Source organism: Vombatus ursinus, unplaced genomic scaffold, assembly GCF_900497805.2.
Source record: "Vombatus ursinus unplaced genomic scaffold, bare-nosed wombat genome assembly UNPS02010219.1, whole genome shotgun sequence".
NCBI classification, from domain to species: Eukaryota; Metazoa; Chordata; class Mammalia; order Diprotodontia; family Vombatidae; genus Vombatus; species Vombatus ursinus.
In genome coordinates, this window is record NW_020949997.1 from 11,899,267 (window position 1) to 11,919,973 (window position 20,707).

A 20,707-nucleotide genomic window follows, 5' to 3' on the forward strand; every position below is an offset into this window, starting at 1 on the left:
ATATGAAGATACTGCTATAATCTGCAGCCAAAAAACAGAGACAATCCAAAGTCTTATATTATACATGAGGATCAATCCCCCCACCAGCCCAGACCCACACCCCAGCCTTGTCCTCAGCATCAAGGCCCCACAAATATCATAATCTTACTAATAATAATAATTACAAGTTATTTCTAAGTTCAATCCTATAAGGTAAATTAGGAGCAGCTATTATTATCCTTATCCTTAGAAGGCAGAGATAGATTACATAGCTTGCTCTAAACCCACACTTAGAGTTAGAGGTAAGGCTGGAAATAAAATCCTACCCTTTAAGCTCTCATTCCCAGACTTGCCAGTCTACGACATATCCAAGGAAATGGGAAAGAGGCAGAGAAAACAAGCTCTAGACTAAATTGCAAAGTTGGTCAACTTTGTCTTCTTTACCCACAGATATACTTTTCTATTCTTCATTCTTTTTCTCTTTCCAGTCTTCCAGAGCATCCCTACTCTACCACCACCTCTCACCTCTCACCTATAACCTCACTACTTTCCTACTACCCAGTTGTTTTGCCAAGGGTTGGTCCTGTTAAGTTGGAAAGTAATCTGATAAACATACTCATTCTAGCATCCTGGAATATTAACTCTAGAAAAGATTTAGAGATCATTAATGATTAATTAATTAATTAATTAATTAATTCTCTTTAATAAACGGTTTCCTATAATGTTCTCTATTTGTTCCCTGCAAATCTATGGCTTGAGACTTACCCAAGGACACTTTCATCCCTACGTTCTCTGAACTCCCATAGCATTCCATTGCCTGAACCATACAACCTAACACTTGATTATATACAGCTTTCTTTTATTCTCTAGCAATTCATAACATGTAAATTAATCTCGTTTTCCCATACAGGCTTCAAGGTCCTCGAGAGTAAGGACCACATTTTCCCCTTCTACAATATCTGCCATGGTATCCAGCACAAAGTTGGGAACCCCTTTGGTCCCTGTTTTATGCTTCATTTGATACTGGTAATCAGAAAGTCATAGAACAAAGTTGTCTGTATTTGATATATCTTTCAAAGAATCTCATAATATACATGGCAGATACCTAGTTGGAAGTGTATCTCTCTTGAATTGTCAGCCATAGTGTAAGATTTTTTTTAAGTCACAAAAAATTAAATATTATGATATCATATAATCATTATAACTTTCAGTCAATTGTGTAACTGTAAATGTGTGGTTTGATGTAGAATGACATTTGTGAAAGCCTGCCTAGTCCCTTTTCATAACTTCTTCAAGGATGCCCTCAATAGGTATAAAGTTTTTAGTACTGTTGCGGTTTCATGATATGTTGTGGCAGCGCCATCTCAAAGAATGCAGAGTCAGACTACCTGTAATCCAAGTATAGGCATTTATTGGAATGACACCTCCAATTGGCTGAGTTTCAAGAGGAACCCGCAATTTAGTAAGTCAAATTTAGAGTGTAATGATACTGATTATACAACAGAAATTATAAATATTAAAAAGGCAGGAGGGATTTATCTAGGGATTAGGTAATGGGGAGGGGTCCCAGTCTCAGTGGAACTGTAGATATGAGTACCCAGAATGCATACAGAAAAACCCATGAAGGGGGGTTTGTATGTATGATGATGATATTATAATAAGCCTCTCTATGTCATAAGTTCACCTAAAGGACAGCTTTTGCTATTATTGTGCAGGTGCCTACTTATGGAAACTCTCTTCTATTGTTTTGGGATCCACATCCTACTTGAATATCCTCGTGGTTCTGTTTTCTGATTGGCTGACTATTGTGGTCTTGTCTGAGATTAGATGGATGTGGTTGTGATTGAGTATATGGACACACCTATTTCTGTGGGAAATATGAGGAATGGTCTGGGGGCAGAGGCTAACTAAAGGCAGTGGCTAGGATCCCATCACATGGACACACTTGCTGTTTCTGTGAGGAATATGAGTTCATGGACACACCAGTTGTTGTGGTGGGGCAGTGAGACATATATAAAAAAGTTAGGATATTGAATGGGGGTTCGGAGGACAGTGGATAGGTAGGGGCAGTGACTATATTGAGTCTGGGGACGTGGCTTACTAGGGACAGTGGGCCTGCTGCTCAGTGGGGCCTCTGAATTGAGTCTGGGGGCCTGTGGTGTGGTTAAAGCTATATTGTGAGGTCAAATCAGGGCATGCCTGCTGTTCAGTGAGGCCCATAAGCAAGTTAGAGTATTGGGACTGGGGGCAGCTTTATTAGGATTCCATCAGTACTGATGTTTTCTTAGTCACCTATGTTGGTAAAAATGCCTGTGATGTTTTTAAGCATTTAGCACTTTCCCTCATTCAAATATCTTGATATCTGATTACTCAATGCCCTCAAAATTGTGTTGCCTTCAGCAAAGACCACCTTCATCAAAGCTTCATCTACTCCACTTATTCTTACCATCTCTGTTTCCTTTAGCACCATTACTACTTCTATCATACAACAGAAATTGTTAACTAGATTTGAAGTTAAAGATCTGGGGTTCAAATCCTGCCACTTTTACCAATTGTTTTTACGAACTTGAGCAAGTTATTTAACCTCTCTGGGTCTCAGTTTCTTCATCTGTAAAATGATGGGAGAGAGTCTGGAATAGATCCTTTCGTCTTCTAAACCAATGATACTATGATCCAATGTAGTATATTAGGAACTGTAATGGAAAAAGTTTAAAAGTGAGGACGCTGCTACCATAGACAGAGAAAGCAATTTGTTATAGAAATCTTTATAGATCTTTCCCATTTTCTTCATTTATTTTTCTCCCAGCTACTAAACATATTCATACTTAGGTATAAATGACTGATAAAATTTATTAACTTTACCTGGTATTTGTATTTTATGGGAAATGAAAGAATTTGTACAAAGAATTTGAACAAATTTTAGTATACAAGTGAATAGAACATTACTGCTCTATAAGGAATAAACAATGTGATAAATTCAGACTGAATCATAGATCTGAAGTTTGAAGGGACCTTCCCTGTAATGTGCCCTACTCTCCTCTTTTTACACTAGTCTTTATTATCCCCCCAAGCTTCCCTTTCTCAGTCAAAGTCCTTGAAAAAATTATCTGAACTCTGCCTCCTCTCCTATCCTCTTAACTCACTCTTTAAGCCCTGGAAGTCTGGTTCTAACCTCATCACTCAATTGAAACTGCTCTCTCCCTGGTTACCAATGACTACTTAATTGCAAATCTGCTGTTCTTTTCTCAATCCTAACCCTAAATCTGCCACATTTGACACTGTTGACCACCCTGTCCTCCTTAATACTCTAAACTTTAAAGGTTTTCGTGACACTACTCTTCTCTGGTTCTCCTCCCACCTATCTGACAAGTCCTCAGACTCATTTGCTTCTCCATCAATCACATTATTCCTTCTATCCTTGTGCCCCAAGGTTCCATCCTAGTTCCTATTCTCCCCCTTTACTTTTTTGGCAAACTCATCATCTCCCATGGGTTTAACTATCATCTCTATGCAGATGACTTTTAGCTCTGCATATCTAGCCCCAGTCTCCTTAGCTTCACTCTTGCCTCACCAGCTGCCTACTGGATATTTCAAACTGGATGTCCCAGGAACTCCTTAAACTTATCATGTACAAAATTGAATTCATTATCTGCTCCCTAAACCCTCCTCTCTTCTAAATTTCTCTATTTCTATCAAAGATATTACCATTGTTTCCAGTCTCCAGATCATAACTGGCATTATCTTGGACCTTTCACTGTCTCTCACCCCACACATCCAATCAATTGTCAGACCTATTTTTTTTTTCAACTAAAAAACATTTATTTTTGTCTCTTCTCCCTCTCTGAGAAACAACAGCAACGAAAGTCTAACAGATATGCTTAGTTGAGCAAAGAAAATTCTCACATTGGTCATATTCAAAACTATGTTTCTCTCTACATTGCAAGTCCATTACGGCTCTGTCAGGAGGTAGATAACATACTTTATCTTCAACTGTCTGGCTCTTTGGTTTGTCACTGCGTTGATCAGAGTTCTAATGGCTTTCAAAATTGCTTTTTTTTTTTTTAAACAATGTGGTTACTTCAGAAATTGTTCTTATTCTGTTCACTACACTCTACATCAGTTCATATAGATCTTCCCAAACTTTTTTTGAAACCATCCATTTTATCATTTCTTAATGAGCAATAGTATTCCATTTCAGTAACCAAATCTTGTTATTTTACCTTTAGTACATTTCTTATCTCTAGCCCCTTCTCTCTACTAACATAACAACTACCTTCTTTCAGTGAGGGGTGGGAAGTAACATCCAATGAGGCTGAAATGATAGGCTGAGGTCAGGTTGTCTAGGGCTTTAAAAATTAATCTCTTAATTGGCTGGTTGGTTAATTGGTTGACTGATTGGACGCCAGGTTGGTTACAGGGTTTGTTTAATGCCACACAGGTAAGAAGTAGAGGAGGTGGGATTTGAATTCAAGTCCTCTGACTTCAATACTAAGGCACTATTTTGCTTTCCAAATATGTGGGGATATTGTATTGTGACACAGTAAACAAAACAAACCTGAAGTGCACAATATGAAAAAAAAAACTGTGACTACAATTATGTAAATTAAGTCAACTTTAAGAAGCAATAAAACTCAGATCAATCAACAAGTAGTTATTAAGTGCCTACTCTATGCCAGGCACTATACTAGGCACTGGGATCAGTGAGTTGAGAGGGTTGGTATTAACTTGGAAACTCTTCTTTTAAAAATAAAGCAAAGCATGTAAGGTTGCACGAAGGTACAGTTGAGAAACATTTAATTGCTAACTATATGCCAGACACTGGCACTTAGCAAGATCCCTGGAATACAGTAGGTACTTTATATAAAAGGAAGGCAAGGAGTAAGTATTTATATAGTGCCTACTAAGTACCAGGTACAGCCCTAAGTGGTTTACAAAAACTATTTAATTTGGTCCTCACAACGACACAGGAAGGTAGGCAGTATTATTATTCCTATTTTATAGCTGAGGAAAACTGTAACAGAGAGTGACTTGCCCAGCATCACACAACTAGTAAGTATCTAAGGCCATATTTGAACTGGGGTCTCCCTAGCCCCAAACATTAATTGGCTGACTAAGCATCTGGGATACAAGGAAAGACAAAGACACGGTCCCTGACCTCAAGAAACTTACATTCTCATGAAGGAAACAAGGATTTAAATAAAATGTACATGCTACATACAGACCGTGTAAATAGAAGGTAATCTCGGGCGGTGGAGGGTAGGAGTAGGAGCTGGGTGGGAAAAATACTTCTTGGCCTTTTAGCTGAATATAGAAGGAAACCAAAGGTCCTCAATTACTGGTATTAATTTATTTCCCTGTTCTCTGTACATTGTAAGAATACTGGAGAATACAGATGTTTTGCACGTTTGAATGAAATAAAATCTGTCCCCAAAGCATGCATAAATAACAACAAATTACTTATACTTACGTAACAATAAAAATAGATGATAAATGCTTGCCAAATGAAAACTAAAACAATTTTTAAAGGAATTTTTTAAGGAAGTCCTAAAAGGGAAGGACCTGGAAATCACTCCCAACCTCCCACCCTGTGAGCTCTTTGGAGGAACGTGACATTTTTTTTTTTCCAAAAAAGAACGAAGCAGAGGCAGAAAAGTTGTCTGACGGCTGGCCTCAGGCCCTTCCGCCCGCCTCCCTTTGGCTCAGCTGTGTTTGCACGGAGGGGCGGGGCGGGGCAGGACGGAGGAGGGGCCGAGCCGGGGGAGGGGCCCAGGGAGAAGGAATTTAAATCCAGCGGCAGGCGGCGGGAGGTGTGTGCTCGCCGCGTTCTTCTGCTGCGCCCTAGTCCGAGGAGCGAGCTGTGCGGCCTGCTTGCCTGCGCACTCCCGGCTGTCGCCATGGCCGGCCCGCGGTCCTTCCTGCTGCTGCCTGTGCTGCTGCTCGCCCTGGTCCTCGCTGTCCAAGCCGAGCGCCTGCCCCGCCTCTTGGGCGGCATTGTGGAGGCCAACGAGAACGAGGAGGGTGTGCAGCAAGCGCTCGGCTTCGCCGTCAGGGAATTTAACCGGGCCAGCAACGACAAGTTCGGCAGCCGAGTGTTCCGCGTAGTGAGAGTTAGGAAGCAGGTGCGTGCGGGCGCCCTTCGCCCCCTCCCCGGGCCCAGAGGGGAAGGGCGGGCCGGGGTCATCCCGAGGCAGGGCCGGCCGCTGCAGCCATGCTCTCCGCCTTGGCTCCCTCTCTGGGGCCCGCTCCAGCCGCAGGGATCCGGGCGTGGAGCGGGGCCGCACCCCGGGGGTCCAACTGCGCCCCACGCGCCCTCCCCTGGCCCTGCAGACGGTGATCGCGGGGAAGGGCTCTGCCCAGGTGGGATCTGAGCTGGGGGCTGGGCACGAGACCTTCCGAATCCTCACTGGGAAGTGTAAATTTTAAATGTGTGCATTTGTCTGTGTGTGTGTGTGTGTGTTTGTAGATATGTGAGTATTTCTGTCTGCATTTCTGTGTATATGTAGATATGTATGTGTGTGCATATATGTATATATCTGCATGTGTTTGTGCAAATGAGTGCATATAAAACATGCATGTGTCTTTGCATACACGTGTGTGCATAAATATACACTTGTGTCTAGAGATATACACAGATATATTCTTAAGGTCAGGGACTGGACTGTATCGTTGTTTTTCTTTGTATTCTGACTGCTTCGTCAATTAACTAGAATTTATTAACTACCTGCTGTATGCCAAGCGCTGTGCTAAGTTCTAGTGGCTAGCACGCAGTAGACACAATAAATGTTTCTTGACTTCATCCACATGCAACCTTACGTTTTACTCGCTTTCTGTTTTTAAAAGGAGAGAGGGACGTTTGCTTTTCTTTATTAGTACCACCTCTCTCCACCTTGTTCACCTCGGTGCCTAACACAGTGTTTGGTACATAAAATGTAATATATAATACACACTCGCATGATGTCCCAAAAGTCTTAGTGCAATTTTAAACTTAAAATAGAAACTTTCTTTTTTGACTGGCTTTTTTTGTAATCCTATGCGTTTTATTTTATGCATTTAAAACGTTCTGAGGAGGGGTCTGTAGGCTTCAGCAGACTGCCAAAAGGATCCTTAAAACATACAAAAATGGTTAAGGAACCCTGATCTAGGTGGATTATCCTCTGTTGGGCAGATATAAACAAATGCTCTCTCCATCTCCTACCTACCAGACTTTATTGCACTGTCACTTGGATTAAAAAGGGTAAGGGGGGAGGGGGCAGTTTGTATTGGCTAAGCTCAGGAAGTGGAAGACCCAGTGTGCTTTCTCCTTTGTAGTTCAATGTGAGGGGTGGTGTACCCTGCACCCCAGGGATCTACTGGCAGTTTTTATCCTTGAGCTGTAATGCATTCTTCTCCATCCCCAGAGCTGTGATGGGAGCCAAGTTTGTGACTAACAGACCAAGTAACTTTCCACTGTGAGTCTGGGGAGTCTGAATAAAAGAAACTTGAGTTGGTGCAGCTCTTCTTGGGACTAAACAACACCCTGTTCTTGTGGGTGTTACAAAAGTCCAGTAAAGGGTAGAATAACTCTTGGTCTGTAAGGTCATTGGGGTGTTAGCTAGTATGTTATCTTGACTTTAATCCTTGTTTTTTAAAGTCCAGCAGAGAACCCAAACTGGCTGTTCTTTGGCACCTACTATGCCTTCGTAATTTTTTATTTTTCTGCTACCTAACAATTGTGAATCAATAGTTTTTATCTTTGGGCTTTTCTGATTTTTTTCAGACAGTAATGTAGGTTAGAAGGACACAATTGAACTGTCATAATTAATACCTGCATGGTGTTAGACAAATCAGTTAACTTGTGGACCTCAATTTTTACCTTTCTCTTTATTTTTTTATCTTTAATATTAGAAAGATGGAATAGATAACTTTTAAGGTTCTTTCAGTTTCCGAATATAGTATCTCTGGCTGATTGTCTTCCCTATTATACCGAGGCACACACTAAGTCAGAAAAATGCTTCATTGCCTAATGGCCAAAATTCACCTCTGGCAAATGATACACTCCTAATGAAAGACCCATTTATCAGACATTACTTTGAAGTGGCCCACTTTTTTGTCTTATTTGAGGATTTGGGATTGCTTTAGCTTACAGGCTGGGAATTCTGAGTTGACTGGACATTAGAAGGGCACAGTTTAAAAAAAAAAAGTCAGCTTTTTATTTTTTCTTTTCTTCTCCTCTCAAAGGTCATTCTGCTCAGCAATTCTGAAAAACTTGTTGGACCTTGGGCAGGTCTGGGGTTGCCTAATAATGGCCTTTAGGGTCAAGCCAGCCTGGTTGGTGTTTTGCATATGTGTTTGTGTAAGAGAGACATTACCTAAGATCTCTCTGATCAGAATGGCATTGTTTTGAGGGATCAATATGACACGGAATTTTAGACTTGAAAACTTCAAACCTTTATTTTCTCTGGACTTTTGAGGGTTGTGGCAAAGTTTACCCAGACTGTTCTACCTTAGAAATGTCCACAAAATTGGTGTCATTTCCTGTACCCATCTGAAAAGGAGAAAATGTTTTGGATCAAGCATGCATCACTCGTAGTAAGGTTTATTGTGATTGTCTCTTAACATCCTGAAAATAATTTCTAGGTGTGTCCTTTTTACACGATGCTACAAGTTTCTGTTAGACCAGAATCCTGATCTAGTAGTGGTAATAGAGAACATTTGTATGGCATCACTTTGCATGCATCATCTCATTCGAACACATTTATGGTACTTTAAGGTTTATAGAATCACAGCATCTTAGAGATGGAAGGGACAAAAGAAGTGGCCTAGTTTTCTTAAAGTTTTTAAAAATATCCCTCTTCTTAAGGAGCTCATGGTCAAATGGGGGAAACGGTATGAAACAACTATGAACAAATAAGTTAAATACTAGATAAATGGGAGATAATCAGAGATGGAAGGTGCAAAGACCAAGGATTACTATGAAAGCCTTCTTGTAGAAAGTGGGAGTTTCACTGAGAATTGAAGGAAGCCAGAAGGAGGAAGTAATGAGAGTGTGACGGTCAGTCCCAGGCCTGGCAGACAGCCAGAGAAAATGCCCAGAATTAGCAGATGGTGTGTTTTGTGTGAGGAATACCAAGGAGGCCAGGGTCATTGGATCGAGGTGTATTATGGGGGCATTTGGGGAGCCATCCATCAGGTATAAGAAGACTGGAAAGTTAAGAAGGGAGCAGGTTATAAAGAGTCTTCAAAGCCAGAGGATTTATTTTTGGTCCTGGATGATTAGTAGTGGGGAGCCTTTGAAGTTCAGTTGTAGTGGGGCTGGCAAGATCTGGTCTGTGCTTAAGGAAGATCAGTTTGACAACTGAACTGAGGAGGGGAAGGTGACCTGGAGTGGAGAGGGCTCTGAGACCCGAGGACCAACCAGGAGGCTATCACAATGCCCTTTACTCACCAGTCTTGTAAATGACAAAGTGTATCTATTAACCCAATTTATAGATTAGGGAATGGGCTCTTAGAGATTACATAATTTGTGCCAGACCACACAGTTTCTAAGTGTTAATCTTGGAATTTAAAGCCGTGCCTCTTGGCGAAGGCCAAAGATTGAAGCGATATTTGTAGTAGAAAGTCTATTAGAATTTGGAGTCAGGATCCCAGCTTTAGATGCTTACTAGCACTGTGACCCTGGGTGAGTCACTTTTCCTTCATGGGCCTCAGTTTCCTCATTGGTATAATGTGGAAATTGAGCTAGGTGATAGTTTCTTCAAGCTCTAAATCCTATGACCCTATAAAACAAAATCTCCAGGAATTGTGGAGGTTTAGAATAGATTGAGGAACTTGGGGTTCATTTAGCTAAAATTGAGAAATTTCCCACACTTGGGTAATTCATTTTTGTTGGCAGAAGTGCAGCTGTGTATGATTTTAACCACACTTTTAAAGCCCTAACTATGGAAGGAATTTAGTGATTAGATTAGAAACTTTATCTGGGTCTCAGAGTAGAGGATTTAGAAAGAGCCTATACAAACATTTAAGTCCAGGGCCTCTCCCCCTTAATTATTTCCTATTTGTCCTATATATGACTTGCTTTATGTATATATTTATTTGCATGTTGTCTCTCCCCCATTAGATTGTGAGCTACTTGAGGGCAGGGACTTCATTTTGCTTCTTTTTGTATCCCTAGCATTTAGCACAATGCCTGGCACATAGCAGGGACTTAATAATAGCAAAGCCAGGATCTGAGCCAAAACTGTATAGGTCACCTATGCAGCAGCCTTGAATAAGAACCCTGGAAGAAAGCCAAAGAAAAACTTTGGTCTTCTGATATTTATCCATTTGAAGTCCAGGACTGCTAAGCTCTTCAAAATAATAACATAGCATATTTTGAAAGTTTTACAAAGTAATTTACTTGTATTTTCTCATTTTGTATAACAGTCCCGTGAAGTTAAGAGCCAAAGGTTCCTATCCTCAAACTTTAATCTATGTACTTATTTTCATAGGCAGAACCCTCACGCAGAACCTTAAATTCAAATCTAGCCTTGGACACTTACTAGCAGTGTGACCCTGGACAAGTTACTTAACCTCTTTTTGCCTATGTTTCCCCTTCTGTAAAATGGGGATAATAACAGCACTTCCTCCTAGGGCTGTTGTGAGGATCAAACCAGATAATATTTGTAAAGTGCTTAGCATGATGCCAGGCACATAGTAAAGACTATGTAAATATTAGCTATTGTATTAGCATTCCATAATTTAAAAGAGCCTTATCTGTTTCCCCATCCCCAGTCAATCAGCAAGCATTTATTAAGTGCTTACTGTGTGCGAGGCACCATGCTAAGAGCTGATAACAAGCTGCAGATTCTTAGTTATAAATAAGAGAAAAGTAAGGAATAAGTCATAAAAGTCTGAGGGAAGAGAAAGGAGAACTTACGAGAAAATAAACACAAAAATTCAAAGCACAGAAGTCTTGTCCCATTAACTAAATATGGACAAAGAAAACCCTGCATATCACAGAACTGTACAAAAATTGATCTTCACCATGATAACCTTATTATCAAAAGTCATCAAAAAAGGCCAAATTCTGAGTAGTGTATTTTAGCTATGAAATATGTCTATAACTTAGATTTCCATAAACAATGATTAAAGTAGTTTAGGCATAGAAAAGCTAAGCTTCAGTTATTTGAAAAATGCCCTGGTCTAGAACACATTGATCTCTAATGATACTTGAAAAGATCCATGAGGTCTTCCACTTGGTGGAAGATAGCAATCCTCCTTTGCCTTAGTAGACTTTTTTTGAGTTGCTATGGCCAAAATATTTATTACTTGGTGGCCAACTTCCTGCTGATGAGTTCCCTAATGATGTCACACACACACACACACACGCGCGCGCGTGCGCGCACTCGCTCGCATATGCACACATTTAAATACATTTAGGCATACAGAACATACACATATGAACAGATACAAATACTGTGTATAAGCATACATACATATACACACATGTATATATGTGTATGCATGTATACAGTATGTCTATGTGTGTGTGTTCTGTATGCTTAAATATATTTTGGTTTACCTCTTTTAGAAACACACCATGATTTAGTGGATAGAAGAACAGCCTTAGAACCAGGAAGACCTGGGCTCAAGTCCTATCTTTGACACATGCTCTGTGACCATGAAGAAGTCATTCAACCACTATATTTCCCTAAGCCCCCAGATAAGTTTTTAAGTCTAAGAAAAAGTTAGTGGCTATTCTGCATTAGTGGAAGGAACTTTCATAGCAGGAACTCCTCATGTCAATCAGATTTCACACTGAAAACAAAACCTGCTTAATTTCTTCAGTATCATTAGGAAGCGAAACGTTCTGTAAAAATGAATGTTCTTGAGAATGGAATCTTCTTCCAGGAGAAGGTAAGCTCCTTGATGCAGGGACCATTTTGTTCTTCCCTTTGTGCTTTCCCTGGCACCTATCCCAGTGCCTTAAACATACATGGGAGGTGTTAAATAAAAGTTGAATTCATCACAGAAATGATGTTGGTATGAATGTAAAATACACAAAAATGGCAGAGGGCTTCATTTAATATACCGGTTTCATTTTCTTGCTAACAGGTTGTGGCTGGTATTAAATACTTTATCAGTGCTGAGATTCGTCGAACCACCTGCAGCAAGTCTGTGGCTGACCTTTCAAGCTGCCCCTATCATGAGGACCCAACTCTGAAAAAGGTATGTGATTAAAAGAAACTAAGAGGTCCTTCATTTTGGGGGGGGGGGAATTTTTTTTTGGAGGAGCAGGGATTGTTTAGATCCAAAGAGGTTTCATGTTTTGCTATCAGATGTTCAGAGTGTGTTTTTGTGGCATTTCAGAAAAGCCGAGAAACATCAGAGAAACATCAGTAAAGGATGAGCCTTGGGGTCAGGCAGATCCAAGTTCAAGCCCTGCCTTTGATACATAATGATTGTGTGACCATGAGCAAGTCACCCTCTCATTTCCCTAGGTAACTCTCAGATTATGTTGTAGACAAGTCACTGATCTGTATTGCTGAAGGGATTTTCATGAAATTAGAGATTTAGAGCTGAAAGAGACCTCATAGGTAATCTCATCCAACCCATTTATTTTACCCTTGAGGAAACTATGACCTAGAAAGTTTTAAGTAACATGCCCAAGACCACACAAATGTGGTGGGAACTGGTACCCTACTTGATGTTTGATGGAAGCTAGAGATCCCAGAAATACTAGATAAGACAAAAATACAGACGAAACTAAGGCAATGAACATCAGCAAAGAGGAAGCAAAATTATCCTTCTACAGATGCTAAGATGGTTTACTTAGAAGATCCTAGAGAATCAGTGAAGAAACTAATCTAGATAAATAAGTCAGTAAAATAGCTGAATACAAAAGAAATCCACAAAGGTCATCAGCCTTTTTTCTCTATATGACTAGCAAAAATTAAAGAGGAAAAGGTAGAGAAATTCCATTTAAAATAACTGCATACAGTAGCTGAGAGTTAACCAAGACACCCATAATGCTTACACCCTGCTACAAATCAGTATTTAAAGAAATAACACAAGACCTAAATAAATGGAGAGAGATTCAGCATTCATGCCTGGGGCGTGGCAGTGTAATAAAAAAAATGATGAAACTACCTAAGGTGGGGTGACTGGGGCTTTGTCTGGGGGAACAAAAGGATGCTGGCAGCACCTCTACAGAACAGACTTGATTCTTTCCTCAGCCACTGCCTGTACTCCCCAGGCAAGAATGAATCGTCCTCTCGGGACAGAACAAATTTTGAACTTGCTCATGTGAACTCTCTTGACCAAGAGCATGATTTCAGTCTCAGGTTTACTTTTGGTTAATCAGGAGGCCAACCTCTTGAATTGCTGGTGATTTACCCATAGTGTTGCTTAATTCTTAACTATTTTAGCCTTCACCTCCTTCCTCCAAAGGACAAACGTGGGGGAGATACTTTAGGGTGGTTCTCATCACCTTACAGTCTGACCCCTGATTTACCACCTGAGGTCCCAAAAGATATCATTTTCCTTACAGAAATAGAATTTGGTTAAGTTAGTGAAGCTTCCCCTGCAGCTGGTCATGTCTAAGTGCCCACTATGTGCCAGACACTGGACTAAGCCCTAGAGATGAAAAGAAATTTTTTTTAATGAAGTCACTTCTTTGAAAGAGCCCATAGTCTAACAGGGGAGACAACGTATCCAAAAAACTGTATACGTTCAAGATAAAGGATCAATTGGAGGTAATAAATGGAAGGAAGACACTAAGATTAAGGAGGATCTGGAAAGGCTTCCTGCAGAAGGTTGCATTTTAGCTGAGACTTGAAGGCAGCCAGAAAGTGGAGATGAGGAGGAAGACATCTCCAGGCTTAGAGGACAGCCAGGGAAAATGTCCAGAATCAGGAGATGGGGTGATCCCCTTCTTGGCCTTTCCTTTTCCTTGAGGTCCTTAGTTTCCTTCTGCTTCTTCAGGGCTCTGGGAAGAGATTTACTCTCTTGTCTTTACATCTTCCCTCTTCCCCACTCATTTTTTTTTCAGAGGAAGAGTCTTTGGTCAATAAAATCTGGCATTTAAATAGCACTTTAATGATTGCAAAGCATTTTATACACACATTAACTCTTAAGTCTAACAACTATTCTGGGAAGTATAATTATCCACACTTTACAAATGAGGAAGCCAAGGTTCTTAGAGAAGACTTCCTAATAACTTCCACGCCATCATACAATAAGTCTCATGGTTTTGGAAGAAGGATTTGAACCCAGGTCTTCCCAACTCTGAACCCAGTACCTCCCCTGAGCTAGTGCAACTCTGGCCAGAACAATTTTCTCCTCTCATTACCCTTCCCCAGAAGGATATCGAAAGCCTTTCAGCCCAGGGACTGTGGGAAAGCATGCTAGAAACAAAGATTCCTATGCAGAGCATGATACCCTTCTGTGTAGTAACGTCTTTTCTAGACATGCTCTTTTGGAAAGAGGTGGGGGGGGGAGTTGTGTAGGCTGTGGGTAACACTAGGTGAAAACCTCAGTATGTAACCGTCCCCATCCTCTTAACCCTCAACCTCACTAGTGTCCTTGTGTACTGCAGACCTAATTCCTATTGATATGTATACCTGTTTTCTTTCTTTTGATTAAAGAAAAGGAAAATTCTAATGTATACATGATTGGAGTAGATAGGAGGTTGGAAAGGATTCCCATAAACTACTAGTCCAAACTCAGTTTCAGTGTCTTTATCTGTAAGATGGAGGTAATTCCTGGAGCAAGCTAGCTCATAGGGGAACTATGAGGCTCAATTGCATTGGTATATGTAAAGCTAAGTCTGGAAACACACTCTGAAATTTAGGCAGTAACGAATTTGGATCATCATCCTATTTCCTTAAATGCCCAACTTGTGTACCTATTGGAAAAGATAATTCTGGGTCCATTCTTAAAATGTTTTTTCTTCATTCTCATTGCTGGTCTTTCTCTTTCTTCCTCCTCCCAGCACTCCATCTGCGAATTTGAGGTGTACTCTGTTCCTTGGTTGGGCAAAACCTCCCTCCTGAAGAATGAATGCAAAGATGCCTAGGCGTATCCTCATAGATCTGCGACCAGTTTGAGCTGCAGCTGTTTTCTCTGTTTTGAAAGAACAGCAATAACACAACCCATTTGATTCATTATTGCTTAACTGTTAGTGTTGTGCAAGGTAATGATGTAATCTCCTCCCTAAGCTGGCAGGAGGAAGAAATAAAGGCTTGTCAAAGTACCTTTTTCATTACTAATTGGTTTCATACTCAGACTTTTTCTGTGTGTTTTCCAAATGCTGCAAATTCTCAAAGATTAGAGGTTTTGCAACTTTTAAATTGTTTTGATAAAAAGCAACTACATTTATTCAGTGTGCCAGTTCACTTTTAAAAGGGAGCCATTAGAACTAGAATAGCTTTATAGTGTGTCCAGAGTAGTTTCCAGTGGGTAAGGCACAGGAGAGTGGAGACTTAACTTTACACATTAGCCCTAATAAGCACAAGGAATCACAAGGATATTTAGGTTTAGGGGCCAGGGAGTTCCTTTTCTATTTTTGTTAATCCATGTTCCCATCCCTGGTTCTTGGCTTGACTTATTTGCATTATCTCAAAATCCTGGTATAAGGGAGATTCAGAAGTCCCCTAATCCAATTCTTTACCTATGGTAGGAGTCCCCTCCACAATATCTCAAATGAGGATTTAAACACATCTAATTACTGAGTGGACTGCCTTGTGTCTTATTCTAATGTGTGCCATGCTCTGTTATAATATCGTAACTTCCATTGGATCCCTCTGTATTGATCTTAGTTTTTGCCCTCTAACAAAACTAATCTGTCTTGGAGATCACCGCCATTTTCTAATACTGAAGTGTCATTGTGTCTTTTCCCCTACCCAGCTGCCTCCTCTTATCCACACTAAACATCTATCCTCCAACCATTACACATATGACATGATGTCAAGTCATCCTCACTGTCATTCTTATTATCCTCTTATGAATGTATGTGCTCCATGTTGTGAACATCCCTTATAAGATATGGTGCCTAAATTGAACAGAATGCCACCTGGACATGGTCTGAAAGAGGCAATGGAAATATCTCCCTTTCCTTATATGCTGTGTCCAACTTAATAACACCCTAGCTTTGACTAATGTGCCACTTTCATCCTATACACTGATAAAACTGGAACAGGATAACCTACAGGTACTCATCTAGGTACAGAGGACATCTTTTCAAATTCTGTCTTTCAATACTGTTCTAAGTTTGTTGGCCTAATTCCAAGGGTTGGAGAAGTGATCAGTCTCCCTCCCCCATTCCCCAACATTTAGCAGCTAATGCTCTCTAAATTAATGGTTATGTGGTAAATATTAAAAAAATTTTCCCCTCTCCCTGCCATACTATTAAAAGATGAAAGCAAAATTTCATGCATTTTACATATATATCTGTATATATACATGTTATACAAGTTTTGCTTTCACCTTTTAATATGGTAATATATACTATATACATATATATCTACATGTACATATACACATAAATTCCAGTGAAATTTGTTGGAGTTAAATTGGATATGAATTATAGCTGGCCAGATCTCAGAAGGATGATGATTGCAGAGTGTGAAAACTGCTAAGACACCTTAGCTACTTCCAGTTGAAAGTCACACCTCTGAGAATGTAGAGTTTCTGGTCCTTTACAGGCATATTCTGCCCTGACACATATACCTGAGTCCTAATGAGGGTTACATGATGAGGCTTTGCCATTTGCATTTGAGGCTAGATTGCTTCTGCTTATATAGAGAAAAAGGTTCCACTTCTGACCTCCCATCCTTATCAATAAGGGCCCGTGATCTTCTGTTTTTGAAAAAGTAAGAGTGCTAATTGTCCAGTATGCACATTCCTGGGCTCATGGATAACCCTTTCTGAGTGTTAATTACCCAGTTGCCAGCCTCATGGATAGTCTTTTTCTCCACCCATGCTGTCTTTGAGGAAACTTGGCCATGACATACGTTCAAAATATATTCAAGCAACTTTATAGATGTAGGTAACGTGTTGTCTGAATCAAAACCAATAATGAGCCACTTCTAATTAACCTGAAGATGATGTAATATTGGGAGGCAGCCATTAGCTGAAAATTGGCAGTCTGCTTTGTTTGGATACTAATAAATATCCTTAGAATTAGTTTGATAGAATCTACTGTTCTAATAGTTGAGGGGAGATTTGGGATTTGCAAAACTTTTTGCAAAAGTTAAGAGAAAAGGGGGAGAAAAAACTCGTTTTGACAAGTCATAATGAATAATAATAATGATAATATTCAACAACAATAATAATAATGGTTTGATCTATCACCTAGCATCACTTCCACAGGTATAAATTCATTCCTCAGCACCTAGGATCATCAAGTAGGTCAAGTCAACAAACAATAGGAGCCTCCTATGTGCTAGGAACTGTGCTAAGTGTATTGAGAATACAAAGAAAGGCAAAAATCAGTCTCTGCCCTTAAAAGGACCTCGCTTCATAGCAGTTGAGATAAAGCACTGATTGATGAAAAGTCAGCCAAGAGAAGTACAACCTTCCTCTTTCAGTCTGGAGCTTTAGTTAGAAAAAGAATTAGTCCTTATGTTGCCTGCTAGATCTTCATGATCCCTAGATACTTCCCGTCATTCATTCTCTCACAAATCAGTAGAATTGGATAACTTTTTTTAAAAAAAATTACTCATTTTAAACATTTTGAGTTTTGAGTTTCAAATTCTCTCCATCACCTCCCCCACCCCCATTGGGAAGGCAAGCTATACACATCAATTGTACATGTGAAGTCATGTAAAATACTTCCATATTAATAGCATGTTGCCAAAAAAAGAAGAAAAATAAAATAAATTACACTTCAATTTATTTTCAAGAGATCATCAGTTCTCTATCTGAAGACAGCATTTTTCATCATGAGTCCTTCAGAATTGTTTTGCATCATTGTATTGCTCAGAAGTTGTGAGTCTTTCATAATTGATCATTGTTATAATATTGCTATCACTGTGTACAATGTTCTGGTTCTGTTCACTTTGGATCAAGTCTTCCCAGGTTTTTTCTCTGAAACCATCTGCTCGTTATTTCTTAAAGCACATTATTATTCCACCACAATCATATACCACAACTTGTTCAGCTATTCCCCATTTGATAGACATCCCCTCAGTTTCCAATTTTTTGCCACCAGAAGTGAATGACTCTTCAAAAGTTGAACAAGTCTTAGCAGGTGCTGTCATGCCTTAAATAGCATGATGCAGGAAGTCAGACCGCCATGGTACAGTCACACCCTTCAGTAAGCAGTCATTAGCCTTCATAATGTGTGTCCCAGCATTTCCTTGTACTTGTTAGTACCTGTACCATTCTAGGGTGTGGGACAAAGCAGCTTTTCCCTCAACTGTTCAGTTCAACCCATTATAGGAATGGATTCAAACTGATTGTATAACTGGGCATTCAGAATTTCTTCTACATTCCCTCCCAATGTGTTTTTTGCTATTTACTCACCTCCGCCTTCATTTTGATTTCCCTCTGCCTATATGGAATCTTGCCACAGTGGGTAGAGTACTGGACTGGAGTCAAGAAGATCTGAATTCAAATCTGGCATCAGATACTAGTTGTATGACCCTGGGAAGTTACTTAATCTCTGTTTACCTTGGTTTTCTCAATGGCAAAATAGGCATAATAATAGCACCTACCTACCATAATAATAGCAGAGTTGTTGTGAGGCTTAAATGAGATATTTGTTAAAAGAGCTTAGCACAATGCCTAATTGTAGCAGGCACTGCATAAATACTTATTCCCTTCACCTTCCCCTTATTCATATTGGCTTTCTTGTTTTTAAATCAAATACATTTCACTGGTGCCTTTTGTTTTAGCATCAAAGTCATTCCTCATATTCCTCCAGATTGAACTCAACTTTGAGACAAAGAAAAATAATTAAGCAAAAATATCCAACAAAGAAACCTTGTCCAGCAATGTATACAATATTCTATCAAAGTAGTCCCCCACCTCTTCATGGAGTTCATGAGCTCATTAGAGCTCAACTTTTTAGTGATTTACTTTATTTACATTTCATTAATTATGCATATTTTTCCCTTGCTGCATATTTTGTACTAAATCAGTTTATGTCAGTCTTTCCATGTTGCTCCGAATTCCTTATATTCATCATTTCTTAGACACAATAATGACTTTACATTCATGTATTCCAGTTTTGTCCCAGCCATTTTCCAATCAATGAACATTCACTTTGCTGAATCAAAGGATATGGATAGATCAGTCAATTTTCTTTCATCAATCAATCAAATATTATTATTGTGCATCATACTGTATGCTAGGTGCTGGGCATATAAATAGAAAAAAATGAGGCAATCTCGATTCTCATTGATCTTACATTCTAAAGTGGAAAATAAGTACATGTAAAATATGTGCACATAGACACACATATGTATTTATATATATAATAAACATAAGGTTAGTTATTACAAATACATACAGAGTAGTTAATTATCAGGTAGTGTGGGGAAGAAGGCACTAGCAGTTGGGGCGGCGGAACAAGAAAGATTTCATACAGAAGATAGTGCTTGAGCTGGAGTGGTCAGGGAGGACTAGTATCTCTGGTGTGAGGGTTGCCAAGCCTTTTCAGGGCTGCTCATTCACCTTTGGTGTCCACCTTCACCAAGCTCTCACCTGTACCTCCAATAAGCTGTAGCATGCACGATGGCCACACCCTGGTAAAAACATCTGGACAGATGGGCTAAACCAGGTTAAGGGTAACTGAGAGGCCTCAAACCCACTGATGAGTTAGGAGGACGTCGACTCCAAGCATGTGAAGACTTCCCTGGCAGAATGGGTGGATGAGAACAGTTTATTCCAACAGTCATGAAGGTGGCTGAAGCAGGTACTGTGGATCACTTGGAGCTTAGTCAGACATGGAAGATGCCAAGGTCCTCCACTGCATCCAGTCATGCTGACTTCTGTCTTGCCACTGGACTTCAAGAGGGAGTGAGGCTGAAGATTTTACACAACTCTGCCTCACTTAAATTCAATTCACACATAAGTCAAGATGTCACCCATGATGTCATTGGTCGAAGGATGAATAAAGTCAAAATGGATATACTATTTAGGTATAAAGGCTGATACTATAAGAGAGCAAGAAATAGTTTACCTGTCAGATTTGGGGAGAGCAGAAGAATTTATGACCAAACAAGAGATAAAGAACAGTATGAAATGCAAAATGGATAATTTTGATTACATTAAATTGAAAAGTTTCTGCACAAAGAAAGCTAATGCAACCAAGATTGGTAGGGAAGCAGAAAATGGGAAAAGAATTTTTACAACCAGTATCTCTGATAAAGGCCTCATTTCTAAAATATACAGAGAACTAGTTCAAATTTATATGAATACAATCATTCCCCAATTGATAAATGGTCAAAGGATATGAACAGGCAGTTTTCAGGTAAGAAATTAAAGCTATCTATAGTCATATGAAAAAATGCTCTAAATCACTATTGATTAGAGAATGCAAATCAAAACAACTCTGAGGTACCACATCACACCTATCAGATTGGGTAACATGACAAAACAGGACAATGGTAAATGTTGGAAAAGAGGTGGGAAAATTGGAACACTAATGCATTGTTAGTGGAGTTGTGAACTGATCCAACCATTCTGGAGAGCAATTTGGAATTGTACCTGAAGGGCTATGAAAATGTACGTATCCTTTGACCCAGCAATAGCACTTCTAGGGCTA

General features: G+C 39.7%; 1 protein-coding gene across 1 annotated transcript; it reads left to right on the top strand.

Moving 5' to 3' along the window:
• The first annotated feature begins 5,817 nt into the window (after nucleotides 1–5,817).
• LOC114037109 (cystatin-like) lies at nucleotides 5,818–15,206 on the top strand. The gene is made up of 3 exons (XM_027853929.1): nucleotides 5,818–6,098; nucleotides 12,052–12,165; nucleotides 14,930–15,206. Exons 1-3 carry the CDS (start codon nucleotides 5,874–5,876, stop codon nucleotides 15,011–15,013), a joined length of 423 nt encoding a protein of 140 aa, XP_027709730.1. The 5' UTR covers nucleotides 5,818–5,873; the 3' UTR covers nucleotides 15,014–15,206.
• The last annotated feature ends 5,501 nt before the right edge of the window (nucleotides 15,207–20,707 follow it).

Coding starts and splice junctions, on each gene's coding strand:
- LOC114037109 (XM_027853929.1), top strand. CDS start 5,874: ATGGCCGGCCCGCGGTCCTTCCTGCTGCTGCCTGTGCTGCTGCTCGCC. Junction 6,099..12,051: donor TAGTGAGAGTTAGGAAGCAG/GTGCGTGCGGGC, acceptor TCTTGCTAACAG/GTTGTGGCTGGTATTAAATA. Junction 12,166..14,929: donor AGGACCCAACTCTGAAAAAG/GTATGTGATTAA, acceptor TCCTCCTCCCAG/CACTCCATCTGCGAATTTGA.